The sequence below is a fragment of the Mustela nigripes genome, chromosome 8 (genome assembly GCF_022355385.1).
Source record: "Mustela nigripes isolate SB6536 chromosome 8, MUSNIG.SB6536, whole genome shotgun sequence".
In the NCBI taxonomy this organism is placed as follows: Eukaryota; Metazoa; Chordata; class Mammalia; order Carnivora; family Mustelidae; genus Mustela; species Mustela nigripes.
In genome coordinates, this window is record NC_081564.1 from 78,205,000 (window position 1) to 78,226,974 (window position 21,975).

A 21,975-nucleotide genomic window follows, 5' to 3' on the forward strand; every position below is an offset into this window, starting at 1 on the left:
GGGAGTGAATATTGTACCCTTTTGAGAGCCATTTATGGGTATTTTGGACCTTAGGCATTTTCAGATTTAAGATTTAGTCCTCCCAAGGCCTCCTGAGCCTCATGACAGATCGTCATTTGTAATTTCTGTGAGGCCTACACTTGAATCAAACATACCATGAGACCCGCTGCCTGGCTTCATTGTTTTGAGAAGTTCAGCTGTTTCTCTTCACTCACGGTGTTTTATGCCTTAATGCTGTTGCCTTATGACATTATCCTTTGTGGAGAAGTATGACAAAAAGAAAGCCAGCTAGGAAAGCAGGTGATGAAAATTTTTCTTAGGGGACCAAAGGGATGGCTTTTAGCCAGAAAATAGAAGTTGTAAGTAATTTTAAAAGATTGTTAAATGTGGCAGAAGCCTGACAGACCTGTGGACCTGAACAAGTCTACCATACGCTGTAATGGAAATGACAGTAAAAAGTTAACGAAACTGTTACAGTGATTTTTTTCTAGCCAAGGAAAAAATTGCTCATCCAATGAGAAAGAAAAACGCAGGAGAGCGTTGAAAAGGCTCTTAAAGTATGGTCTGGTTATGCACGGAAAGACAAGACTGCCATTTCTGGAAGTAACAGATGGCGAAGACATTGGACTGACAGGTGAAGGTTGATTGGATGAAATCTCTCAAATGCATTTTCTTTGCCAAATGTGAAGTTAATAAGGGGAGGCCACACCAGCTAGCCATGGATCGCTCTTAAAACTGAGCTGAGGGAACTCGTAAATCAGTGAAGGGTCATGGTCTCTGTGAATGCAAGAGACCCACCTTTGAAGAAAATACCTTCTCTAAATATACATCCCAAGAAGAGACGTGAGCACTAGGTGTTCAGACAACTAAGGGGTAATTTTGATGATGGGATGGAGGGAAATCTAAACATGCCTGAGAGATAAATCAGGTTCCTTGTCAGGACGAGAGGGGAAGGAAGGAGGGACAGGCAAGTCTAAAAGCAGAACCTCCTCTTCTGGTTCATTTCTTCTTTTTTTTTTTTTAATATTTTATTTATTTATTTGACAGACAGAGATCACAAGTAGGCAGAGAGGCAGGCAGAGAGAGGAGGAAGAAGGCTCCCCGATAAGCAAAGAGCCCGACGAGGGGCTCGATCCCAGGACCCTGGGATCATGACCTGAGCTGAAGGCAGAGGCTTTAACCCACTGAGACACCCAGGCGCCCTTTCTGGTTCATTTCTAATTGCCTTTCTCATCCTTTCCCCAACTTGGTGCAGTTGCTTCTTTGGTTAAGGGTTAGCAACCAAAGGCTGATGATCACCAGGTTGAAAAGATGTTGTTAACCTTGGGCTGTACCTCAGTGGGTCTCGGGTGGTCCTCAGACCTGCAGCATCAGCAGAATCCCTAGGCCTCACCCAGAATTATTGAATCCGAAACTCTGGGTAGTGGAGCCCTGCACTCGACCTTGAGAAAGCCTTCCAGGCGATTTTGGTGCAGGCTGGTTAGAAGCCCTCTGCTGTGACTTGTCTTCATTCAGCATTTCCTTTTATCATTTTAATTTATTATAGTTTGTTACATATTATATACAGTGTACAGTCAGGGTAATCCTCTTTCTTACTCTGACTTCTCAAATTTTTTAAGTTCCTGGCTGATTTTATTATCATTTATATTAGAGTTTGCTTTGGTGGATTTTTAAAAAATTATTTTGGCCCTGTGTTTACAGAATCTGTAAGAATATGAAGGGCTAGCTCACATTTTCCAGGTCCATTTTATTTAATATTATAAGGGAAATTATAAGTTCCAGTGGTATTCAAGAATTTAGAGATTAGGGAAAGGTTCAAGGCATGACATTTCTCAGGGAAAAGGGTCTACAGTAATTTAAATAAACCCAATCAGACTGAGTGGCTGTCAGCAAGAAGCAAGATTTACTGGGCAGTTGACTTTATATATTTTGATCTGATACATTAATTAACCCTCCCCAAATCTATTTAGCAGCTGGTTGTCATTTCCATTAGCGAGAAGCAGCTTGTCCCAAATCTGCTTCGGAGCTCCTGCTGGGCTTGTTTAGTCTCTCAGCTGTGAGACAAAATTCCCAGGTGCCCGCTCAGTGCCCAGGTCTCTAGACCTTGCTATGGGGTGGTTTAAATCCTTCTGCCAGCTCTTGGAATGACCGTAGGCAAGTAATTTAATTCAGTCTTTCTGTCACTGAAGGTAGTCAAGAAGGATTTAAGGATTTATATGCAATAAGAAACATGCTTTAGAGTTTTATCAGTCTAAGCTCTAAGGTAGAGAGGTGGGGGTGAGGGTTGACTGTTTTCACTTATTCCTGACCATTTTCAGCTCCGGGGACATGGTAAATTCTCCCAGCAACTTATATGCAGTGATCAGGCTTCCTTAGTTTTTGGTGCCCTATCACCATGAATAATTTCATTCTCTAAAGTTTTGGAAATTGTCACTGCTTAATTTACTATTCTTATTCTTGTTTTTTTTTTGTTTGTTTTGTTTTTGTTTTAACTATTTCTGGTTACGGTAGACCCTCACTAGTTTATATAAAGTTCTGTAAATTTGTAGATAATTTTAGGGAAATGGGGTTATTTAAGTAATACCATGTTCAGGTAAATAGAACTAAGTGAAGCCAACTTCATAAAGTTGTGTTAGTTATTGCCCCGCAACTTAATGGCTTAAAACACCATACATTTATTATTTCCTCCTTCTCTGAATCAGGAGTTCGGGAGTGGAGTGGCTGGGCTGGGTGCTTCTGGCTCAGGTATCAGGAAGTGAGCATCAGTATGTCTTGGGGGTAGTGGTTCTCCGGGCCTGACCGGCGCTGTAGGATCTGCTTCCACTATGGCTCCATCACGTGGCTGGTGAAAAGAGACCCTAGTTGCTCGCCGGCTGTTGGCAGGAAATTTCAGTGCTTCACCTTGTTGGCCTTACATAGGGCCTGCAGTTTGTCCTCCTGACATGGCGGCTGGTTTCCCCAGAGGAGTGATCCTAGAGAGAGCAAGGAGGAAGCTCTTTGCCCTCGACGACCTTCAGAAATTGCATCACTCCGGTATTCTGTTTGTTAGACGTGAGCCGCACACAAGAGGAGTCAAATTAGGCTCTGCCTTTTGAGGGAAAGAATTTAAAAGAATTTTGTGGACATATTTTTAAACTTCTGCAATGATAGACACGGCTATATATTTAGCAAAGACACGTGATTGGCAACAACCAAATTTGTACTTATTTCTTTGTTGTTGAAATGGTATTATAGTTAAAACAGGTGTTACTGCTACTTTATATGTATTCCTAAAAATTCTCATGTTCTCCAAAATTGTAAAATAAAAATAAACGGGTTTATGAGAAAATGCAGTTGGAGGGGGGCAGGACTATAAGTGCGTGCGTCTTTATAAACAGAATACTAACAAAAGTAACGATGGGGCCTCGGGAGATAACCCAGATGGCCACGTGGGCATCCCAGTGTGGCTGGAAGTTGAATTTTAGTTTTAAAGGAATATTAAGCTGCATAGTAACAGAACTGAAATGCTGGCTTGTGGGCACTGAGATGACGTATTTGCTGTGGACTTTTTCCTTTGCTATTAAAAGTTTTAATTCTAGACTAAATCTTTCTGAACCAATAAAATATACATATTAAAGTGACACCATTCCCCTATTTACAATCATGTGAGCTAGTTGGTATTAATGAACCACAGTATTGTAGCAAAACAGACTGTAGTTTCCCCTAAATAAGTAAATATTTCTCTTCTAATTATTTATTTAGTAAATTCCCTGCTGACAGACAAGACTGAAGGAGACTTCAGTCGCTTTGCTGTGGTCAGTCTCTGTCTCAGCTTGACATACTTGCCTTTGCTGTCTTTCCCCTCGGATGGAGTAAGACGTGCCTTAGACCTGTAGGAAATTAGCTTAACATTTCTAAAATAAAAGTCTTAACAACTGATCCAGCTTTGAACTGGTAGTCATTGGTTACTTGGTGTTGTCAGTATTTATTAAGGCATAGAACACTTGGAATTCCTCTGAATTGAGAAGCTTGAGAATGGCAGGGAGAGATCAAACTCATTCTTATATCATAAAATAAGGAAGTTTGAGGCAGAGGAAGCTGCATCTGGTGGCTACCCAGGTATGCGGTGCGTTTTCATCTCCATACTCTCCAGAGCCCTATTTGTACACAGCAGGTCCTGAGGAGGGGTCTACTGGGACACCTGGAGGGGGAGGGGAGCAGACCACAAGGAGATTGAATCACTCAGAACAAGATGAGGAGGGGGATGATTCAGACTGGGATGTTTAGGGCTTTCCAAGGACAGACTGAGCTTACCATTAGGCTCCAGAACTATTCAGGCCCTTTGGGAATTTTTCTAATGAAAGAATAAAAAGCCGAACTCTGTTCATGTCTCCATACTCTTCAGTATATTTGTCCCTTCTGGAACGTGTAGTCCACTCTATCTGGTGATTTGTTCTGGGGCTTCCTCTCGGATTTTTGTGGTGCTGGGAGAATGGAAGGGCTATCTTTATGTACTTCTGTTGGCTTTTTGTTCAGTCTGTGGTGACCCACAGAGCTACATAAATGTGGCAGGTTAACAGGTGTCCTGGAAGCCACTCTTGGATGTGGCTAAATAAAATGTCTCCTTGTTTGCATTCATTAGTATGTATGTAAGTGTGTGTGTGCGCACGCACGCGTGTGTTCATACAGGCACGCTCCTGCCTATTTATATTCCTCCTTAGTGTATGTTAGTTTCTTACATTTGTGGAAATTGGGTTTTCGGAAGTGGTAATCTTACACTTACCTTCTTCCCTATAAGGACAGTATCATGTAGAAAGGAGCTCTTGGACTGGGAGTCTGAGCATTTTTCTCTCTTGGTAAATGAACTTGTATGGAAGAGGGCAGACGAGTGACCGTGGTCTGACCATCATCACTGGCAGCCTTTGGCAAGTCCTGTGTGATCTGAAGTCTCCTGGTCTTCCTGCCTCTTGGTGGGACATTAGCATCTGGTGACAGAACAAGCCGTGGCGTTCTCAGCTCCCTTGAGGAGGGTGTTAGCAGTGTTTCATTGTTTGCTGGGCACTAAGTTGAAGTTGCTGAACCGCTGTTACACTTCATTCTGGCTCAGTCCCAACAAAATTCTTTAATATGCAGAATCTGTTTTATAAAACATTTGATATACTGGGAGAAAGAGGAAATGAAATTCAAACCTGCTGGTTTTGTTCTTTCTGCCCAAAGGTATGTATTGGGAGGGTTCCAACACTCTGGATCTTTTGAGATCTATTTTTGGTGCCACTGCTCTTCCTGTTTCCTTTTCTAGTAGGTATTAGACATCTACCAAAACTACTTGGTATTTACGTGAAGTTTTAATATTCTTAAGAATACAGTGTCCCTTGAATATGTTTCTTCAGTTAGCCTTTGACAACTAGACAAATTTCCAAATAAATACAACCCTTCTGGCTTGGGTCCTCTTCAAGGACACGTGTCTCTCATTAGTTTATTTGTGAGTGTGAGTTTCAGTACTCTTTGCTATTAGGCATTCAGCGTCTGCAACTGGGACTGTGTTGTTCCTTGTTTGTAACGCTGTCATAAAGGAATCACGGTGGTTCTCCCATCCAGTTGATAGGACTTGTCTAAATGTCAGTCGGCCAGATTCATTTCCATCTTGGAAACGAAGACTCTTAACGTCTTTCTCGGCGCTCTCCTTGTCTCCAAGTCTCACTCAGTGCCTCTCTCACTGTCCCTGTGTTCCCTCCATGAGTCACATGCGTGACCACATACCATTCTTCCTAGATTGATGTTCAGTGTATCTTTGAGGACTAGAGGAGCATTTTCTTATTAGGAAAATTATTTTTTTTTCTCCTCCTTAATAGTAAAAGTGTATTGCATAACTGTAGGAGGAAGAACATCAGAAGTTAATTTCATTAAAACTGATAAGTTTCACTAAATGCTAGATCTTGAATGTTATTTTCCTATCTTAGTCTGTAATATTTTCTTCTTAGTGTACTTAAATTAACTCTGGCCATTTATAAAATCTTGAAGTCATCCCTTTTTTAAATGTAAAAAAAAAAATGTGAGGGATATAGAAGGAAATAAAACTTGGGTTATAACAGAGGACTTAAAATGGAAAAAACATTTCTTCATCTAAAATTAAACTGTGTCTGTGGAGTAGATGTGGTAGTTCTTAACCATAAATTGTATTATTGCGGATTTCAGTCTCTCAATTGTAAATTAGACTGTTGCCCAAGAATTATTCTCTGTTGCCCTGGTAGTTTATCTGGTATGCCAGTGAGTTGAAAAAAAGCCCAATTCTAGGGTGCCTAGGTAGGCTCAGTCAGTTAAGTGTCTGCTTTTGACTCGGGTCATGATCCTGGGCTTCTAGGATTGAGTCCCGCGTGGGGCTCTCTGCCCAGCGGGGAGTCTGCTTCTCCCTCTCCCTCTGCTACTCTCTCCCTCCTTCTTTCTCTGTCAAATAAATAAATAAAATCTTAAAAATAAATAAATTTAGGGGCACCTGAGTGGCTCAGTCGTTCATCGTCTGCCTTCGGCTCAGGTCATAATCCCCGGGTCCTGGGATCGAACCCCACATCAGGCTCTCTGCTCCATGGGGGGCTGCTTCTCCCTCTCCCACTCCCTCTGCTGTGTTCCCTCTCTAGCTGTGTCTCTCTCTGTCAAATAAATAAATAAAATCTTTAAATTAATGAATTAACTAATTCATTAATTTAAAGCACCCCGTTCTTTGGACTAAAATGTTTGCTTGTGTTTGTTTCAGGAAAACCTCACAGCTCTGGTAGCTCTGAGCGGATCCAGCTCTCAGGAATGTATAATGTCCGTAAAGGCAAAATGCAGTTGCCAGTGAACCGCTGGACCAGACGCCAGGTCATCCTGTGTGGGACCTGCCTCATAGTATCATCTGTGAAAGACAGCTTGACCGGAAAGATGCATGTTCTGCCACTAATCGGTGGAAAAGTAAGTTTAAAACAAAATACTAACAGGTGTCCCAGTGTCGTTGAGCTTACTTTGAGCCATTTCTGTAACACGGGGTTCGTGGTTTTCACTCATCTGTGGTCCATTTCAGTTCCTGCCACGCTCTGCCTTGGACATCATTGTCGGGTGGTGGAGCCGTTGACGACAGTGCTGCTGGCCCGCAGGAGGCCCCGGTGATCTCACTTGGCTAGTCCATGACAGGCTGGAAAACAGAGCAACTAAAATTCAGTATTACGTTTTAGGCTGTAGGTAATGAATTATTCTTTATGAGTAGACATCTGTTGATAGCTTGAGTACGTACTGTGTGGTATAGTGTAATGATCCTGAAGTCCATGGGTTTAGGACCATTCAAGCACGTGTACCAAAGGTTAGACTCTCTCTTGCATGAATCTTTGATCCAGCTTCGGCACACCTATCTTTCTTTGTGCAGTGACCAGTGAAGTTAGCACTTTTTTTTTTTTTTTTTTTTTTTTTTTTTGGGAGAGAGGAAGAGAGAGCATGAATAGTGGGAGGGGCAGAGGGAGAGGGAGAAACAGACTCCCTGCTGAGTGTGGATTCCCAACAATGCAAGGTTCTGTCCCAGGACACTGAGATCATGACCTGAGCCAAAGGCAGATGCTTAACTGACTGAACCATCCAGGTGCCCCCAAATTAACATTTTTTAGTTTGTCAATTTAGCCAGTCATAATTTTTGAATCTGAAATGTTAACTTGTTTCAGAGAAAAGTTGTGATATAGCTGATAGATATTACCCACATGACTAGCTGCTTTTCTTTGGGCCTGATAATTATTTTATTCCTACATTTATAAAATAGAAAGAACCAGATTGCTTGGGAAAATCTTAACATTCTTTTTTTGCCAAATCAATTTATTAATACCCAAGTGTTGGTTGGAGTATCATTACCATAATTATATGTTAGTATTTCCTGATTTTTAAATGATACGAAAGTCTCTTAATAAATGGGAAGGCAAATTTGGATAAAGAAAAGGGTTTTTGAAAACTGGGGACAAATCAAGCAAATATTTTCTTTACCATTTTTCTTCCTGAATGGGCCTGGGAAAGAAGGCAGAACACGGAGGGTATAAATAGAGGGGTTACAACAACAACAACAACAACTTTTGTTCAAGTGAACTTTTTAAAGTTGGCAAATGTTTCATCTTCTGGTTCCAGAGATTAGAAATGAATAAGGTAAAAATCAGATATATGCAGTGGTAAATGGCTTCGTTAGTTACCTGCTTTGTAGCAAATTCATTCTTCATTCATAGTTTAAATTAGCTTTCCATATGTAAATAGCCCATGTCAGTTACCCATCCACCTCTCTGCTATTATGCATTCTAATCCTAAAAAGACTAATATTGGATCATTTTTAAAAGATTTTGGCAAGGCTGCCAGGTATATTTAGATCTATTTCAGTCACCTATTTTGAAACCATTACTTAACTTTTGTCTGAACAGTGAAGAATTAGTGGCATCTTATTACTGAAGATTTTGTCCTCTGGATTGAATTCTGAAAAGTTAGTCATCATTATTACTCCCACAGGTCATCATTAAAAATACATATTTAATGTTTGGTGCCCTGTTAGGTCAATAGTCTGTTTCTTTCTTCTCTATGATGTTAGGCATTTGCTAAGGCACATTTAATACAACTATTTATTAAATAATTTCTGTGGGGAAGCCACTTTGCTTGGTGTCCCAGAAATACCAAGGTGGGTAAGTCATCATTCCTGCCTTTGAATTGCTTATAATTTACTCTCCAGAGATGAAGGATGGGCACAATATCTGCTCTAAGAGAGAGGCAGGAAAGTAGTGCAGGAGATGAGTGGAAGGCGAGATTACATTTTCTTGTGGGGAATCAGGGAATTTTGTGATGAAGGAGCTAGCAATTACAGTAAAACTTGAAGGGTGAAAAAATCTCTTGACATATGAAGGAGATGGTCAGAAAGATTATTGTGCTCAGAGAAGCAGAGACAGGAAAGCAGTGGAATGTTCAGATAAGGTCAGAAGAACAGAGTTATAATTAGCATTTTCATTCAGAGCTAGAGGCTTGTTTCCCAGGCCTATTATTGGATAGACTTCTACCATTGAATAAATTGAAACAGCTTCCTTTTCTCACAGACCGACCTTGTAAAACATGTTTTGCACTATGCCTTTAAAAATAATTGAGCATGTTAAAAACCAGTCTTTTAAAACCTGTTCACCAAGTTCAGGAAAAATAACTCACTCTTTGCCATCAGAGTTTTCATTAATGTTTATCTGTTCCTCTTTTCATTCTGCTGTTTCATTCTGTTAAAGGAAAAACTAAGAGTAAATGGAAGGTTTTTGTTTTTGTTTCTTAAATATATGAAGAAGAGCTAGAAATGAAGTGTGAGATAGACTGACTGTAACCCAGTAGTAATTGCTATAATAAAATCTGACACACCACTGGAGCGTGATCATTTATTTTACATTTTCAAATGTCCAGTTCCAACTATGAAGTTAAATGAAGTGCTCTTCAAATTTAATTATTGGGAAATAATTATTTAACAGAGAAGTTTCTATTCATTGTACAAGTATTATGTTATATAATTTGTCCTTTAGAAGTTAACATAGATTTTTAGATATAATATTTTAATATTTTACTTAATATTTGCTAACTTATGACACATAATAAGTTGAATAATCGTTAGCCTGCTACTCAGTTTACGAATCATGGCAGTATCAGTATCAGTGTTTCTACCTGTGTTCTCTTTACGTCTGTCCCGTGGCCTCCCCAGAGCCCAGAGGTAGCCACCCATTGTCCTAGAATTTATATTCCTCATTTTCTTTTTTGAAATAAGTTTAATCATGTAACTGTTTTGCTTCTTTTTGAGCTGAGTAAAAATGGTATTGTTCTATCTGTGATTGAATTTTTCCACTCAGTATTGTTTCATAATAAGGTTCTGTGATGCTTGATGTATGTGGTTTTCATTTCTGTATAATGTTTCCCTCGGTAAATGTTCTAAATTCTCATAATTTCTTAAATAATTTTCCTACTGATGGACATTTGGGTTGCTTCTAGTATTTTGTTATTATAAATAATGCTGCTGAATAGTCTTATATTGATATGCCTCCTGGTATGCAAGTAGATTTTCTAGGGCAGTAGTTCTTAACTAGAGTTACTGTGCCCAAAAGGGACATTTGCAAGTGTTTTGATTGTGAAATTATTGAACAGCCAACAAATTTGCTAAGTTATTCTATAATAACAAATCCCTCCCCAGATGTCAGTGACTTAACATAACGGCTTTTTTCTCATTCCCCTAAGTGCCCACTGTGGATTAGTGGAGATTTCTTTTTTCTCATAACTGTCCAGGGACCCAGCCTGATGGAGGCTCTGCTTTCTTAAAGCATTTGGAACATGCAACCTTCTTTTTGTGCTTGGGCAGGGGAAGAATGTCACTTCTGCTCATGGCTCATTGGCCAGAACTAGTCACATGACTTCACCTTAATTGCAGAGGGTCTGGAAAATGTGGAAAGTAGATGGTGTTTGGTTAATATTAATATATTTGGTGCAAAGGGAAACTATTGGCATTTATGGGGAAGGGGCTCAGAATAAAATGTCACAAAGTGTATTAGTGCTGCACCATGTACAGTGAGCTGTTTAATTCGAAACCCTGTGATAAATAACCTCGTTGAGAAATGCTGCTCTTACATGTGGACTTAGGAATGCAGTTACATGTACATGTAGGGCATATACACATGCTCCAAGATTATATTAAATTGTTTTCCAAAGTTGATGCACCATTTTACACTCACATCAGTGTACAAGTGTTCCTGTTTCTCTACATCTTCACCAAATTTTATTGAGGTACAATTGACATACAGTAAACTGCTTTTTTTATAGTAATTTGATAACAGTACAGATAGCTAAATACACTCATTAAGCCATTGCCACAGTGAAGAAAATGATACACCCTCAGAAGTTTCCTTGTGCTCTTTTGTACCCCCTTCCTCCCATGCTTTCCTTCTCACTTTCCCCCATCCTCTAGGAACCACTGGCCTGATTTCTGTTAATATTGATTAGTTTAAATGGTATTTTTAAAAAATTGTATTTCCTCTTTCGTGAATAGAAATGCAGTTGTCTTTTGAGTATTGATTTTATATCTAGCCACCTTGCTAAATTTTCTTATTTATTCTAATATATCTGTAGATTGTTTAGAGTTTACTATGTAGCTAATCGTGTAATATTTAAATAATGACAATTTTCCTCCTCCTTTAATACGTTTTTTGTCTTACTGTAATGGCCAGAACTCTAGTATAGTATTGAATAGAAGTAGTAGATATTTGTCTTCTCAGAGATCTTAAAAAGAGTGGTATATCATCATTTAACACTGAAGTTTGCCTTAGATGTTTGATAGATACCCTTTGTCAGCTAAGACAAAGTTGTTGTGTTCTTAGTTTGCTAGGAGTTTTTATTATGAATGATAAATCAGTGGTGAATGTTACCAAATGCTTTTTCTGCAGCTGTGGGATGATCATATGGTTTTCTTCTTTAACCTGTTAATGTGATTAAAGATTTTATAGTTCCAATAATGTTAAACTATCTTGCCTTTCCTGAGGTAAATCCAGTTTGCTCTTTATAGTTTGTTCTTGATAGTTTAAAAAAATTTTTTCAATTCAGTTAATTAACATATAATGTATTATTTTTTTTCAGGGGTATGGGTCTGTGATTCATCAATCTTATATAATACCCAGTACTCATTACAACACACACCCTTTCCAGTGTCCATCACCCAGTTACCCCAACCTCTCCACTCTGCTCCCCTCCAGCAACCCTCAATTTGTTTCCTAAGATTAAGAGTCAAAAGATTTTATCATTTATTTGAGAGAGCACAAGCCAGGGGCGGGGGAGGGGAGGCAGAGGGAGAAGCAGACTGCCCACTGAGCAGGGAACATGACCTGGGGCTCAATCCCAGGACCCTGAGATCATGACCTGAGCTGAAGGCAGCTACTTAACCAACTGAGCCACCCAGGCGCCCCTTGATGTATGTATTTTTTTTGTTGTTTTCTTTTTGTATTTCTGGATTCTACATGTCTGTATTTTTTTTCCCAAGTATTTCTGAATCCTGATGCAACATTTTGTTCAAGATAAGTGTCCGTAACTGAGACTGGCCTCAAATTTTCCTTTCTGTTACTGCTCTGATGATCTGTTCTTGGTTATAAAATATGTTGCGGTATTTTTCTTCATTTTTTTTGTTTGGTGGATGAGTTTGCACAAGTTTGGAAAGATCTGTTTCATGGAATTTTGGTAGAATTCATCTATAAAACCATATGGGTGTGATATTTCTTGAGAAAAAAAATTTAATACTCAGTTTCTTTAATGGTTATAGGACTATGTAGGCCTTCTAGTTTTTTTGTGTGTGTGAGTTAGTGTTAGTAAAATATATTTTGGACAAAATTGCTTAAAATGTTCTTTTAAATCTCTGCTTAATCTGTAGTCTTGTCTCTCTTACATTATTAATGATGTTTGTATCATTATCTTTGTTATGATTTCATTGACCTATATCAGTCAACCTTTGATTTTGTTAGCCTTTTCAAAGAACCAGTATTTTATTAATGTTCATGTTCTCTGTTGTATATTTGGTTTCCATTTCACTAATTTCTGCTTTTTATTATCACCTTTATTCTACTTTGAGTTTATTCAGTTTTTGGTATGGTATTTTCCCCCCTAGGCTCTTTTTTTTTTTTCTCTCTCTCTCTTTTCTTCTTCTTCCTCTTTTTTTTTTTTTTTTAAATTAACATATAACGTATTATTTGTTTCAGGGGTACAGGTCTGTGATTCATTAGTCTTACACAGTTCTAGAACTCACCATAGCACATACCCTCTCCAGTGTCCATCACCGAGCCACCCCCATCCCCAGGTTCTTGATACACATATCAATGAAAACAATTTTCTGCCTTCTTTTCTAATATGAGTATTTAAAATTATAATATTTCCCCTATGTATTGCTTTCATTGCATTCCATAAATTTTGATATGTAGTACTTTCTTAATGGTTTAGTTCTAAGAATATCTAAATTTTTTTTAACTTATTTAGAAGTATGTTACTGGTTTTCTAAGTATACTTGGGTTTTAAATTATTGACATCTAACTTCTAATTGCATTTTGGTCCTAGAGCATAGTCTGCGATACTCATCTTTTTGAAAATTGTTTATACTTCCCTTGTGACCAGTGATCATTTTTGTAAGTGAAGCATAGGAGCTTGTGTGGTGTCATGTTACATTATTATCTAGACTTTTCCTCCTTAGGAGGAATTTACTGGGAGTGGAAATTTGATTTGACTGTATGACTGCCTTATTAGAACTCGAAGGGCTAATTAGGACTCTTGGTAGGGTTTTATTTCATGTTAATCTCAATTTCATGTTAAATTTTTAAAAACTTAACATGCTTGAAGTCTTTTTCCGAAAGATTATAATTCAGAGTAATAGAAAAGTTCCTTAAAGTAGAAAACTTATCTGGAATAAAAATCCTTAAGTAAAATATTAAGTACAGTTCCGCCCAAAGGAAGAAAGAACCTTAGCACCCTGTTGTGACGATAGAGAAAGATAGGAAGGGAGTCTGTTCCAATTTAAACAGGAAGAAGAGAATTTCGTTCTTGTGGGGAAATCTAAAGATAAAACTCCCCATTTTCTATTTCCTCGTAATTCAGATTGGTTAGTCAGACTCAGGATCTTAACACATTTTAAGTGTTAAGAGGAACGTGTGTAGGGAAAGCTGCAAATCTCTTCAGGCTCAGTGGCCCAAGGTATGGTTCATGAACTATGTACATGGTCTGTTTTCCTGACTCTTTTTGTCTCTGTTTGATTTTATAGGTAGAAGAAGTGAAAAAGCACCAGCACTGTTTAGCATTTAGCTCCTCTGGACCCCAAAGCCAGACTTACTACATTTGTTTTGATACATTCACAGAGTATTTAAGGTGGCTTCGACAAGTTTCCAAGGTAAGTGCTTACCTGAGAACATTGTTCAGCTTTTAGCTGGCTACAGTTTCTCTCTGCTTTACCCAATTCCAGAATGTAGTATTATACTTTTTTTAGATACTGCTAGTAGTTTGCACTTCTTAGTTCTGTCAAAGCTCATTTTGGCTGAAGAGTAGCCAATGAAAAATGTCCGAAATGTTTCATTTGTTAGGTTTTGTTTATCCTAAGGGGAAAGAAAACAGATCAGTGAGTAGATTAGCATTACTGTCTTAATGTTAGAGGTAAGGGACATCAGCTAAGAATATTTAAGGGACTGACCCAGGGTAGAACAACTGTAAAACCACAAAATACCCAAAGAATTACTACAAATTTCCCCTCTTCCTCTATTTTTTTCATATAAGTGGTTTATTCTGTGCCATCTCCTTTTCACCTGTTCAGCTTCTGCCTTTCAGATGGCTTACTTTCTTTTCACATCTTTATTATTTTGACCATTTTATAGTCCCCTAATTAGATTACCATGAGCAATGAAACAGTATACTTGTGTGTGTGTGTGAGAGAGAGAGAGAGATGGAAGCTAGAGTAACACGATGAATAAGATAAATAAGTGTTGGTATTTCAGGTACTTTGTGTGAAGATGGTTTTACACCACATTTATAGAACTGTGTGTAAAATGGGTGGATTATAGTATTTGGTGCCTTGGTTTTGGGTGTGTTTATGAAATTATGAAACCTCTCTTGGGTGTAGAACCATTACTTTGGAATTTGCTTTCATATTTTTGAATTTGCTATCCAAGTTCAGTATGATTCAGACTGCTGTATGATGATGTAATTATTTATCAAGTGAATGAATAGGACATAACTTTGTAAAACAGTTAATAGAAAATTCAAGAATAACGTCTAGAAAGACATTCTGAAATACTGGCCACGCTTGAATTATCAGGTAAAAACTGTGTCCTCTGATGATGCCATACACTTAAAAACATTAGTTTCCCCTCCTTTCAGAGAAGCAGCAATGGGCAGAATTTGAATTAATAGGACTCAGAGGATTCTTCTACCCTGGTAGGCAAGCGAAAGGGCAGCACCCTGCTAGAGAAAATGGGAAAGATGACATTTCTTCTGCAGACGTCCTTGTAGAGTTAATGTGGTATTAGAGGCAGTAAGTACATCTGTCTAGTCGTTTTAAAATTACTTTTGTGGTTGCAAATGTGAGGAGACAAGTATTAAAGAATACTGTGCTTTTATATTTAAGTGTTTGCATGGGTTTAAGGCACTAAGTCAACAGCCTACACTCTGCTTTATTCAGAATAAAATGCCAAAATGTGGTCAGAGTGCATTAAATTTCTTTCTATATGAAGATGTTGATTTTTTAAAATAAACTTTTTATTTTGGAATAATTTTCTGTTTACAAAAAAGTTGTAAAGATAGTACAGGGAGTTTCCACATAGCCCCACCCAGTTTCCCAAGCATCTTCCATTACCATGATAGATTTGCCAAAGCTAAGAAAACAATATTAACACATTACTCTGAACTATCAAACTCCAAGATTTACTTGGATTTTACTAGTTTTTCCATTAATGTCTTTTTCCATTTCCAGGGTTTAATCCAGGGTACCGCATTGCATTTGACTGTCATGTCTCCTTTGTCTCCTCTGGTCTGTGAGAGTTTTTCAGTCTTCCTATGTTTTTTTAATGACCTTGACAGTTTTGAAGAGTATTGGTCAGGTATTTTGTAGAATGTCCAATATGGAGATGTTTTGATCTTTTAAATCAAATGCAGTGTCATAGTGACCTGTTTTGCATTCTTTTTGGAACAGGTCAGAGGTATAAATTCTTAAAACATGGATAAAGATCTAAATAAATATATGTAAATTATTGAGCTTACCAATGACACATTGTTTTGATTGAAACAATAATAAAAAAAGATTAATAGGTATTAAGTTTAATAGTCTTTTATATTAAACATCCACACAATTGATAAGTCACTGTTCTAAAGCTAGCAAGCATTTATTAAGCACCTACTGTATGTCACTTGTGTGTTCTATGTCCTGGAATATAGAAGAGAATAAGTCTAATTACCCTCTCTTGGAAGCACTTACTTTGGGGGAAAACAAATGATAAATAAGTAAACGCACAAAGAAAACATCAAATAATCACAGTGCTGTAATACAAGTTATTATGGCAGAGAATAATGGAGGAGGAATAATTCTTTCTGAGGAGGGGACGTTAAAACTGGAACTTTAAGGAAAGAAGTATTTGAAGATGTTATGGGAGTTTTTTGAAGATGTCATGGGAGGAATTCTCCAGCAGAGAAGAGAGTGGGAGAGGGCTGAGACTGGACCAAGGGATGTGCAGTCAGGGAAGGCAGGGGTCTTACGTTATGGACCAGGGTAAAGAGTCTGGATCCTATTCTTGACACGATGGCAAGCCATTAAAAGAGCTGTCTTCCGGAAAGTTGCGGCATCTGACATCGCTGTTGTGGAGGATGCGGAGGGAGGGAGGCGGGGTTTGGCTGGCGGGAGGCTCTTGTGGCTTTTAGGCAAGAGATGAGAGAAGAAACCGAAAAAAGTGGATAGGTGTGTTTTGGGATATGTTTTGAAGATTGAGTGACAGGATTAATGATAGTTACATACCAAGCATGAGGAAAAGGTTAGAATAAAAAATGGCTTCTAGGTTCTGCTTTGAATGAGGAGGTAAATGGTAGCCTCAGTCAGAAACCATAGCACTAATTGGACTTTTTATATTGGCACCTTTAAAACAATGGCCAAACACAGTTTTTTAACTTCAAAGAGTTTGTTTCTAGAGAGACAGCAAAGAGGTGAGGCAGAAGAGTGGATTATGAAATGTCTCTTTAATGGGGTGTGGAAATTGTTGATTTCTAAGTTGTGGTTGGTGATCGTAAAGGTCACGTGTTAGCTTGGTTAGTAGTCTTCACTGTTGCCGGTTGGGCGATAGACCATCTCCAGGGTCTAATAGGAGAGTGTGTCTGGAACGAGGTGCTCTCTCTCTCTCTGATCATCCAAACCATGAACAGACTCAGGGCCAGGCCTCTCAGGAGGAGAAGGCGGAGGCTAGGAGGAGAACTGTGACCGAGAAGGTGATGGTGACGGGGTGGACGACTGGTGGTGTCTGTTTCCTCTTCACTGATGGTCGTACGGCTGTTAGAGAGGGACGGATGTGTCATGCGGCCGCAAGCAGAAGATCATTCACAAGTGTACACGGACACAGCGAGGCTGCAGCTTGCGTTTCACACAAGGGTGGGTGGGTGCTTCCAGGAGGGAATGTAAGCTAATTACCTTAAATTACTAGTATTATTAAGTAGTTAACTAGTAGTTGGCTGGTATTAGTAAGAATGAATTCAAATTAGAATCTGAACTTCCTTTCCCTTCAGTAAGGCTCTGAATGTTTGCAGAAGCCAAATAGTGTGGGAGTGAGGAGTTTGGGTTTCAAACTAAGGCCGATGTAGATTCTGCCATTCACTGGCCCTGACACTGTCGAAGCTTCTAAAGTTTAGGCCTTTTCATTTGGTAAAGGGAATAGGAATAGTCCTTACCTCTTAGGGCTTAGGTCAAATATGTGCATGGTAGACTTATCCTGGCACATCTAGGTTGTGTGTATGAGAATGAATAAATACATGAAACAGTTTCATGGCCATCATTCCTGCTGTTATCACCAATTGGCCAGACAATCTTTTTTTTAAAGTACTACCTGTTTTTATATTTACTTTAAGCAGATAAAGACACACATATGCTTGGTTTATCGGAACAAAGGACTTTTTGCTGTTCTTAACAGCCATAGCAGCCTTTTGGGGTAACAGAACTTGGGATGGCAGACACTGGGGAGAAAGATTTCTTCCTGAAAAGTCAGGGGTCAGGGACAGAGGGCAGAACATCTTGCTAAATGTATATTTTAGGTACACTGCCTTTCCTTTCTCCATTCTTAAACACCAGATACACATTTCAAAGGTTTTTAGAAGTTGTTATGGTTAGTGAATTAAAGGAGAAATGAGTTATAAGGTGCTGGTTGTAGAGCTTAGATATTCTGTAAGAAATCAGGGTGAGAGCTCCCTATTTGGATATGGATCCCATATAAAACAGCCATGCTCTTCTTTAAACTTCATCTATTAAAGGTGGTCCTGTGATCTGATCTTTTTCTTTAATCCAGCATCCTGGGAGAGCAGGTTGGGGCTACTGGCGAGAGGATGCTGAAAAGCTCTGTCCGTCGGGGAGTATGTGCTTGTGGGGAATTTGGAGTGGCCAGAACTGACTTTTACGAGCTACTGTACTTCCAGCTTCTGTTGCCACCGCCTCTGTTCTTCCTCATGTCTGCAAGCATCAGGAAGTTACGCAGTTTAGTCGTTCAAGGTTATGTGGAGACTTTCTTTTTCTTACTGAGAAACGCAGCATAGAATGGATTGTCTGTACATCCTAATGTTTATTTTTTTCTCTTTATTGATTATCTTTTAATCTTTTTTAAAATTTAAGTTCAAATTATTAACATATAATGTGTTGTTAGTTTCAGAGGTACAGACTGATTCATCAGTCTTCTGTAACACCCAGTGCTCATCACATCACATGCCCTCCTTAGTGTCCATCACCCTGTTACTCTGTCCCCTACCCTCAGTTTGTTTCCTAAAATTAAGAGTCTCTTATGGTTTGTGTCTCTCTCTGATTTTGTCTTGTATTATTTTCCCCTCTTTTTCCTATGATCTTCTGTTTTGTTTCTTAAATTCACACGGGAGTGAGATCATTTGATAATTGTCTTTCTCTGATTGATTTATTTTGCTTAGCAGTAATATCCTCCAGTTCCATCCACATTGCAAATGGCAAGATTTCATTTTTGTTTGATGGCTGAGTAGTATTCCATTGTACATATACCCCATATCTTCTTTATCCATTCATCTGTCGTACATCTTAATGTTCAAATGAGATTCATTTTGATAAGAATCTGAAAGAAAAACAACAGAAAGAAATATCTGAGTTTCTGATTTTTAATGACCATCCCCACCTCATTCTGGGTAGGAGGACAAAGAGAACCAATTCCAATGATTTTTAAATTAAAAGGAATTAGATAATTAATTTAAAAGGGAAAGCCTTTATTTTCAGTTTATGCTTCTGGACTTAGCGAAAAGAGAAGTGTTAATCTTCTAATTTGTTTCATTTGATTTGGGGAAAATTTATAAAGTTTATAAACTTATAAGAATTTATATTAGATATGTTCTACCACGATAGGCCTTTATATACTTATTATTTTTAAAATTTAATCCTAGCACTTACTATTGCTTGCAAAAGTAATACCCAAGGCACTTCTTTGGAGTTTTTGTTTTGGGTGGGCGTTAGCGGTAGTTACTGTGAAGAAAACAGCTCCTTTGGGAGGATTACGATATTGATTGTAAAGTCATCCCCAAAATATTAACGCATGACGTGCTTTAAAAATTCGGTAAACACCCCCTTGTATGCAATGTAAAAAAGGGCTCTGTTGGCTCAGCACGGGTGCATGTCTTCAGTATGTTTTCTGAGCAGTGGGAGGAAGGCTGGGCTTGGTGGAAGGCTGGGCTGGGCTTGGAGAGAGGAAGGGGAGCTGCGGAAGAACTCCCACCAAACACACGGGTGACATTATAGAAACGTTGACCTTGACGTCTATCTTTGTGGCCCACTTTTTGGAAGGCATTAGTTTTGGACATGTTGATTCATCCTGTGAATTCTTTTCGCAGATAATCTTTATGCGAGTCTATAGCCTGAGCATACTTGATTTTTTATTAAACCTTAGTTACTTCTACAGCACTGTATTGTCCCAGTTTACAGTCTGTTTCTTTATTTCAGAGAAGACTTAAAAAGTGGGGATTCGGATCATGGATTGGGTGTTGTGCATGAATATGTCTCTAACTTTTTATTATGGAAAATGTCAGATGTTTAGAAGCGGACATAATAGTGTAGTAGCAGCTGCGTACCTGTGACCCACCTTCTGTAATTATCGACCGTGAGCACTTGTGTTATGCGTGTATGTTATATGGCCCTTCCTGACTAACTCACACCCCATCGGGCAGCATAGCTTGTGTACGCGTCTCCCTACGTGTTGATCAGGGGCTGACCTGGTGGCATTTTCCAGGGGCTGTGGCTACCACAGGGACACTCTCTCCTGTCTTTCTTCCAGTATTAACTGTAGTATAATATTTATTCAAAGCCTCTTGTTTTTTGTTTTGTTTTGTTTTTGTCACTGCAGTGAACTTTTTGGTTGCCTCGATATATTGGGTTCCCTCCTAATACAAATAGTGTAGGCAAGTCAGGGCCACATTTCATGCTGAATTAAAGATCACATGAAGTAATGAGTAAATATCACCCCTTTAAATAAGAATAAAGTATATGGTGAATCTCAAATGAACTTTTGCTTTCATGTGCTTAAAAATAGTGTTTTTTTCACTCCAGGATTTCACTCCAGGAATACTTCCCTAACTACTTGAGTCCAGTCATTCTAATGTAATAGGATTAAGGTTTCCAACAGGAAGATTTATGTCCTTAGACAGAGCTGCAAGGAACCCTGTGAGATTAGGTAGTCATCTTTTACACATTATTTGCCTCTTAATTTGAAGTGTAGATTAGGGAGTATGCTGCTTTTTGTCAGCATGATTTGAAACCTGTCTTTTAGGGATTGTGCTGTAGTTGTTTACGCTGAGTTTATGATGATAAGAGGCTTTGCTCTCAACACATTTCTGCTAAGAAATTCAGGCTTTTTTTGGTTTGTTTTTTTGTTTTTATTGGTGTTCATTTGTTTGTTTTTTAGAAACTTTCACTTCACATTTTATACCTATTCTTTAGATAGAGAATTAAGGACCATTTGACCAAGGACAGTCCAGCAGATCTGTGGTAGAAGCTTAAGTGAAACTGTGTGACATGGGTTTTAGCTTATACTATATCACCCCATCTCAAGGAATTTGTTCTTGTACCAACTCTGTAGTGAAGATGTGAGAAAAATTTGGAAACTCAGTATATGAGCTGTTTGGGTACACGAAGACTTCAAGGGGGTAATGGGCAAATTGAGTTCTGAAGGATGGATAGGAGTTCAGTACAAAGACAAGAAGGGAAGGGCATTTCAAGGAGAGGTATAAAGTAGGTCCAAAGGTACAGCTGTGTAAAATGTGAAAATATAGTCATATCACAGATGGCTGAGCGGCATGAGAAATAAAAAAAATAGAAGCTAACTAAAGTTTAAAAAGTACTGGCCTGTCTAGATTGTTTCCTGCTAGGTCCATGTCATTTCCTGGGGGAAATTCAATTATAAGTTATCAAATATGATAACTAACTTTCTAACATAGTAATGGATTTGTTACATAAAAGTTCATGTTAGTTCATGTTATGGAATCTTTCCTTATTATGGATATGAGCAACAATTTATGAAATTAGGAAATTTAGGAATTCTGCTTTGAATTTAAGCTAATGAAATATTTTAGATTGCATTAAGTTTTGTTTTTGTACTACATAAAACTGTGATTAGGTTAGTAAAAATACTAAGATGCTCTCTTTGTGGTTATAATTATGCTTCATCTTATTTCCACATTGCTAATCCTGTCTATTCTTTTTTCCTGTGGCAACTACTGGTTCTGAAATCTTAGTTAACATATTCTTAAAGGAGGGGTTTTTCCTTGAATCTGAGTCATTTCAGTTTAAAGCCGTTACATTTTATTTTCTCCAAAGTTTTATAATCTAATTTTATGCACTATAAAAAAAATACCTAGATTGTTTACCATTCCCTAACAAAAGAGGCATACGTTTGTGAGATGCTGCTGGCTCCTGCATTAACTGGGTCAAACTGATTTCCTGTGTCTCCATCTTGCCTCTCTGGGTCTTCTCACCCCCTCCCCTTTCTTCTGCACTTTTGTTGGAGTTACTACACAGTTGCCCTGAGAGACGTGGGGCGGGAGGGAGAGAAGGAGGAAGATGGATTCCACTCTTTCTTGATGCTGGACGCTCTTCTAGGCTCAACTTCTAGTTCAGGGTCTCAGCAAATGGAAGAAATGTATTCCTCATGTGGATTTTATCTGTATATTTTTACCACCTTTAATAAAATGCATTCTCCGTGTCAAGCGAGGGCCTTACAGCTGTGTTTT

The 21,975-nt window shown here is 38.5% G+C and overlaps 1 protein-coding gene across 1 annotated transcript in view; it reads left to right on the forward strand.

Moving 5' to 3' along the window:
* The window catches only part of PHLPP1 (PH domain and leucine rich repeat protein phosphatase 1), a 205,779-nt gene that overhangs the window by 96,062 nt on the left and 87,742 nt on the right, over positions 1-21,975 (forward strand). Inside the window, exons 2-3 of the mRNA XM_059409789.1 lie at positions 6,731-6,927; positions 13,772-13,897. Coding sequence (XP_059265772.1) covers positions 6,731-6,927; positions 13,772-13,897 — 323 coding nt within the window. The remainder of the gene's footprint in view (positions 1-6,730; positions 6,928-13,771; positions 13,898-21,975) is intronic.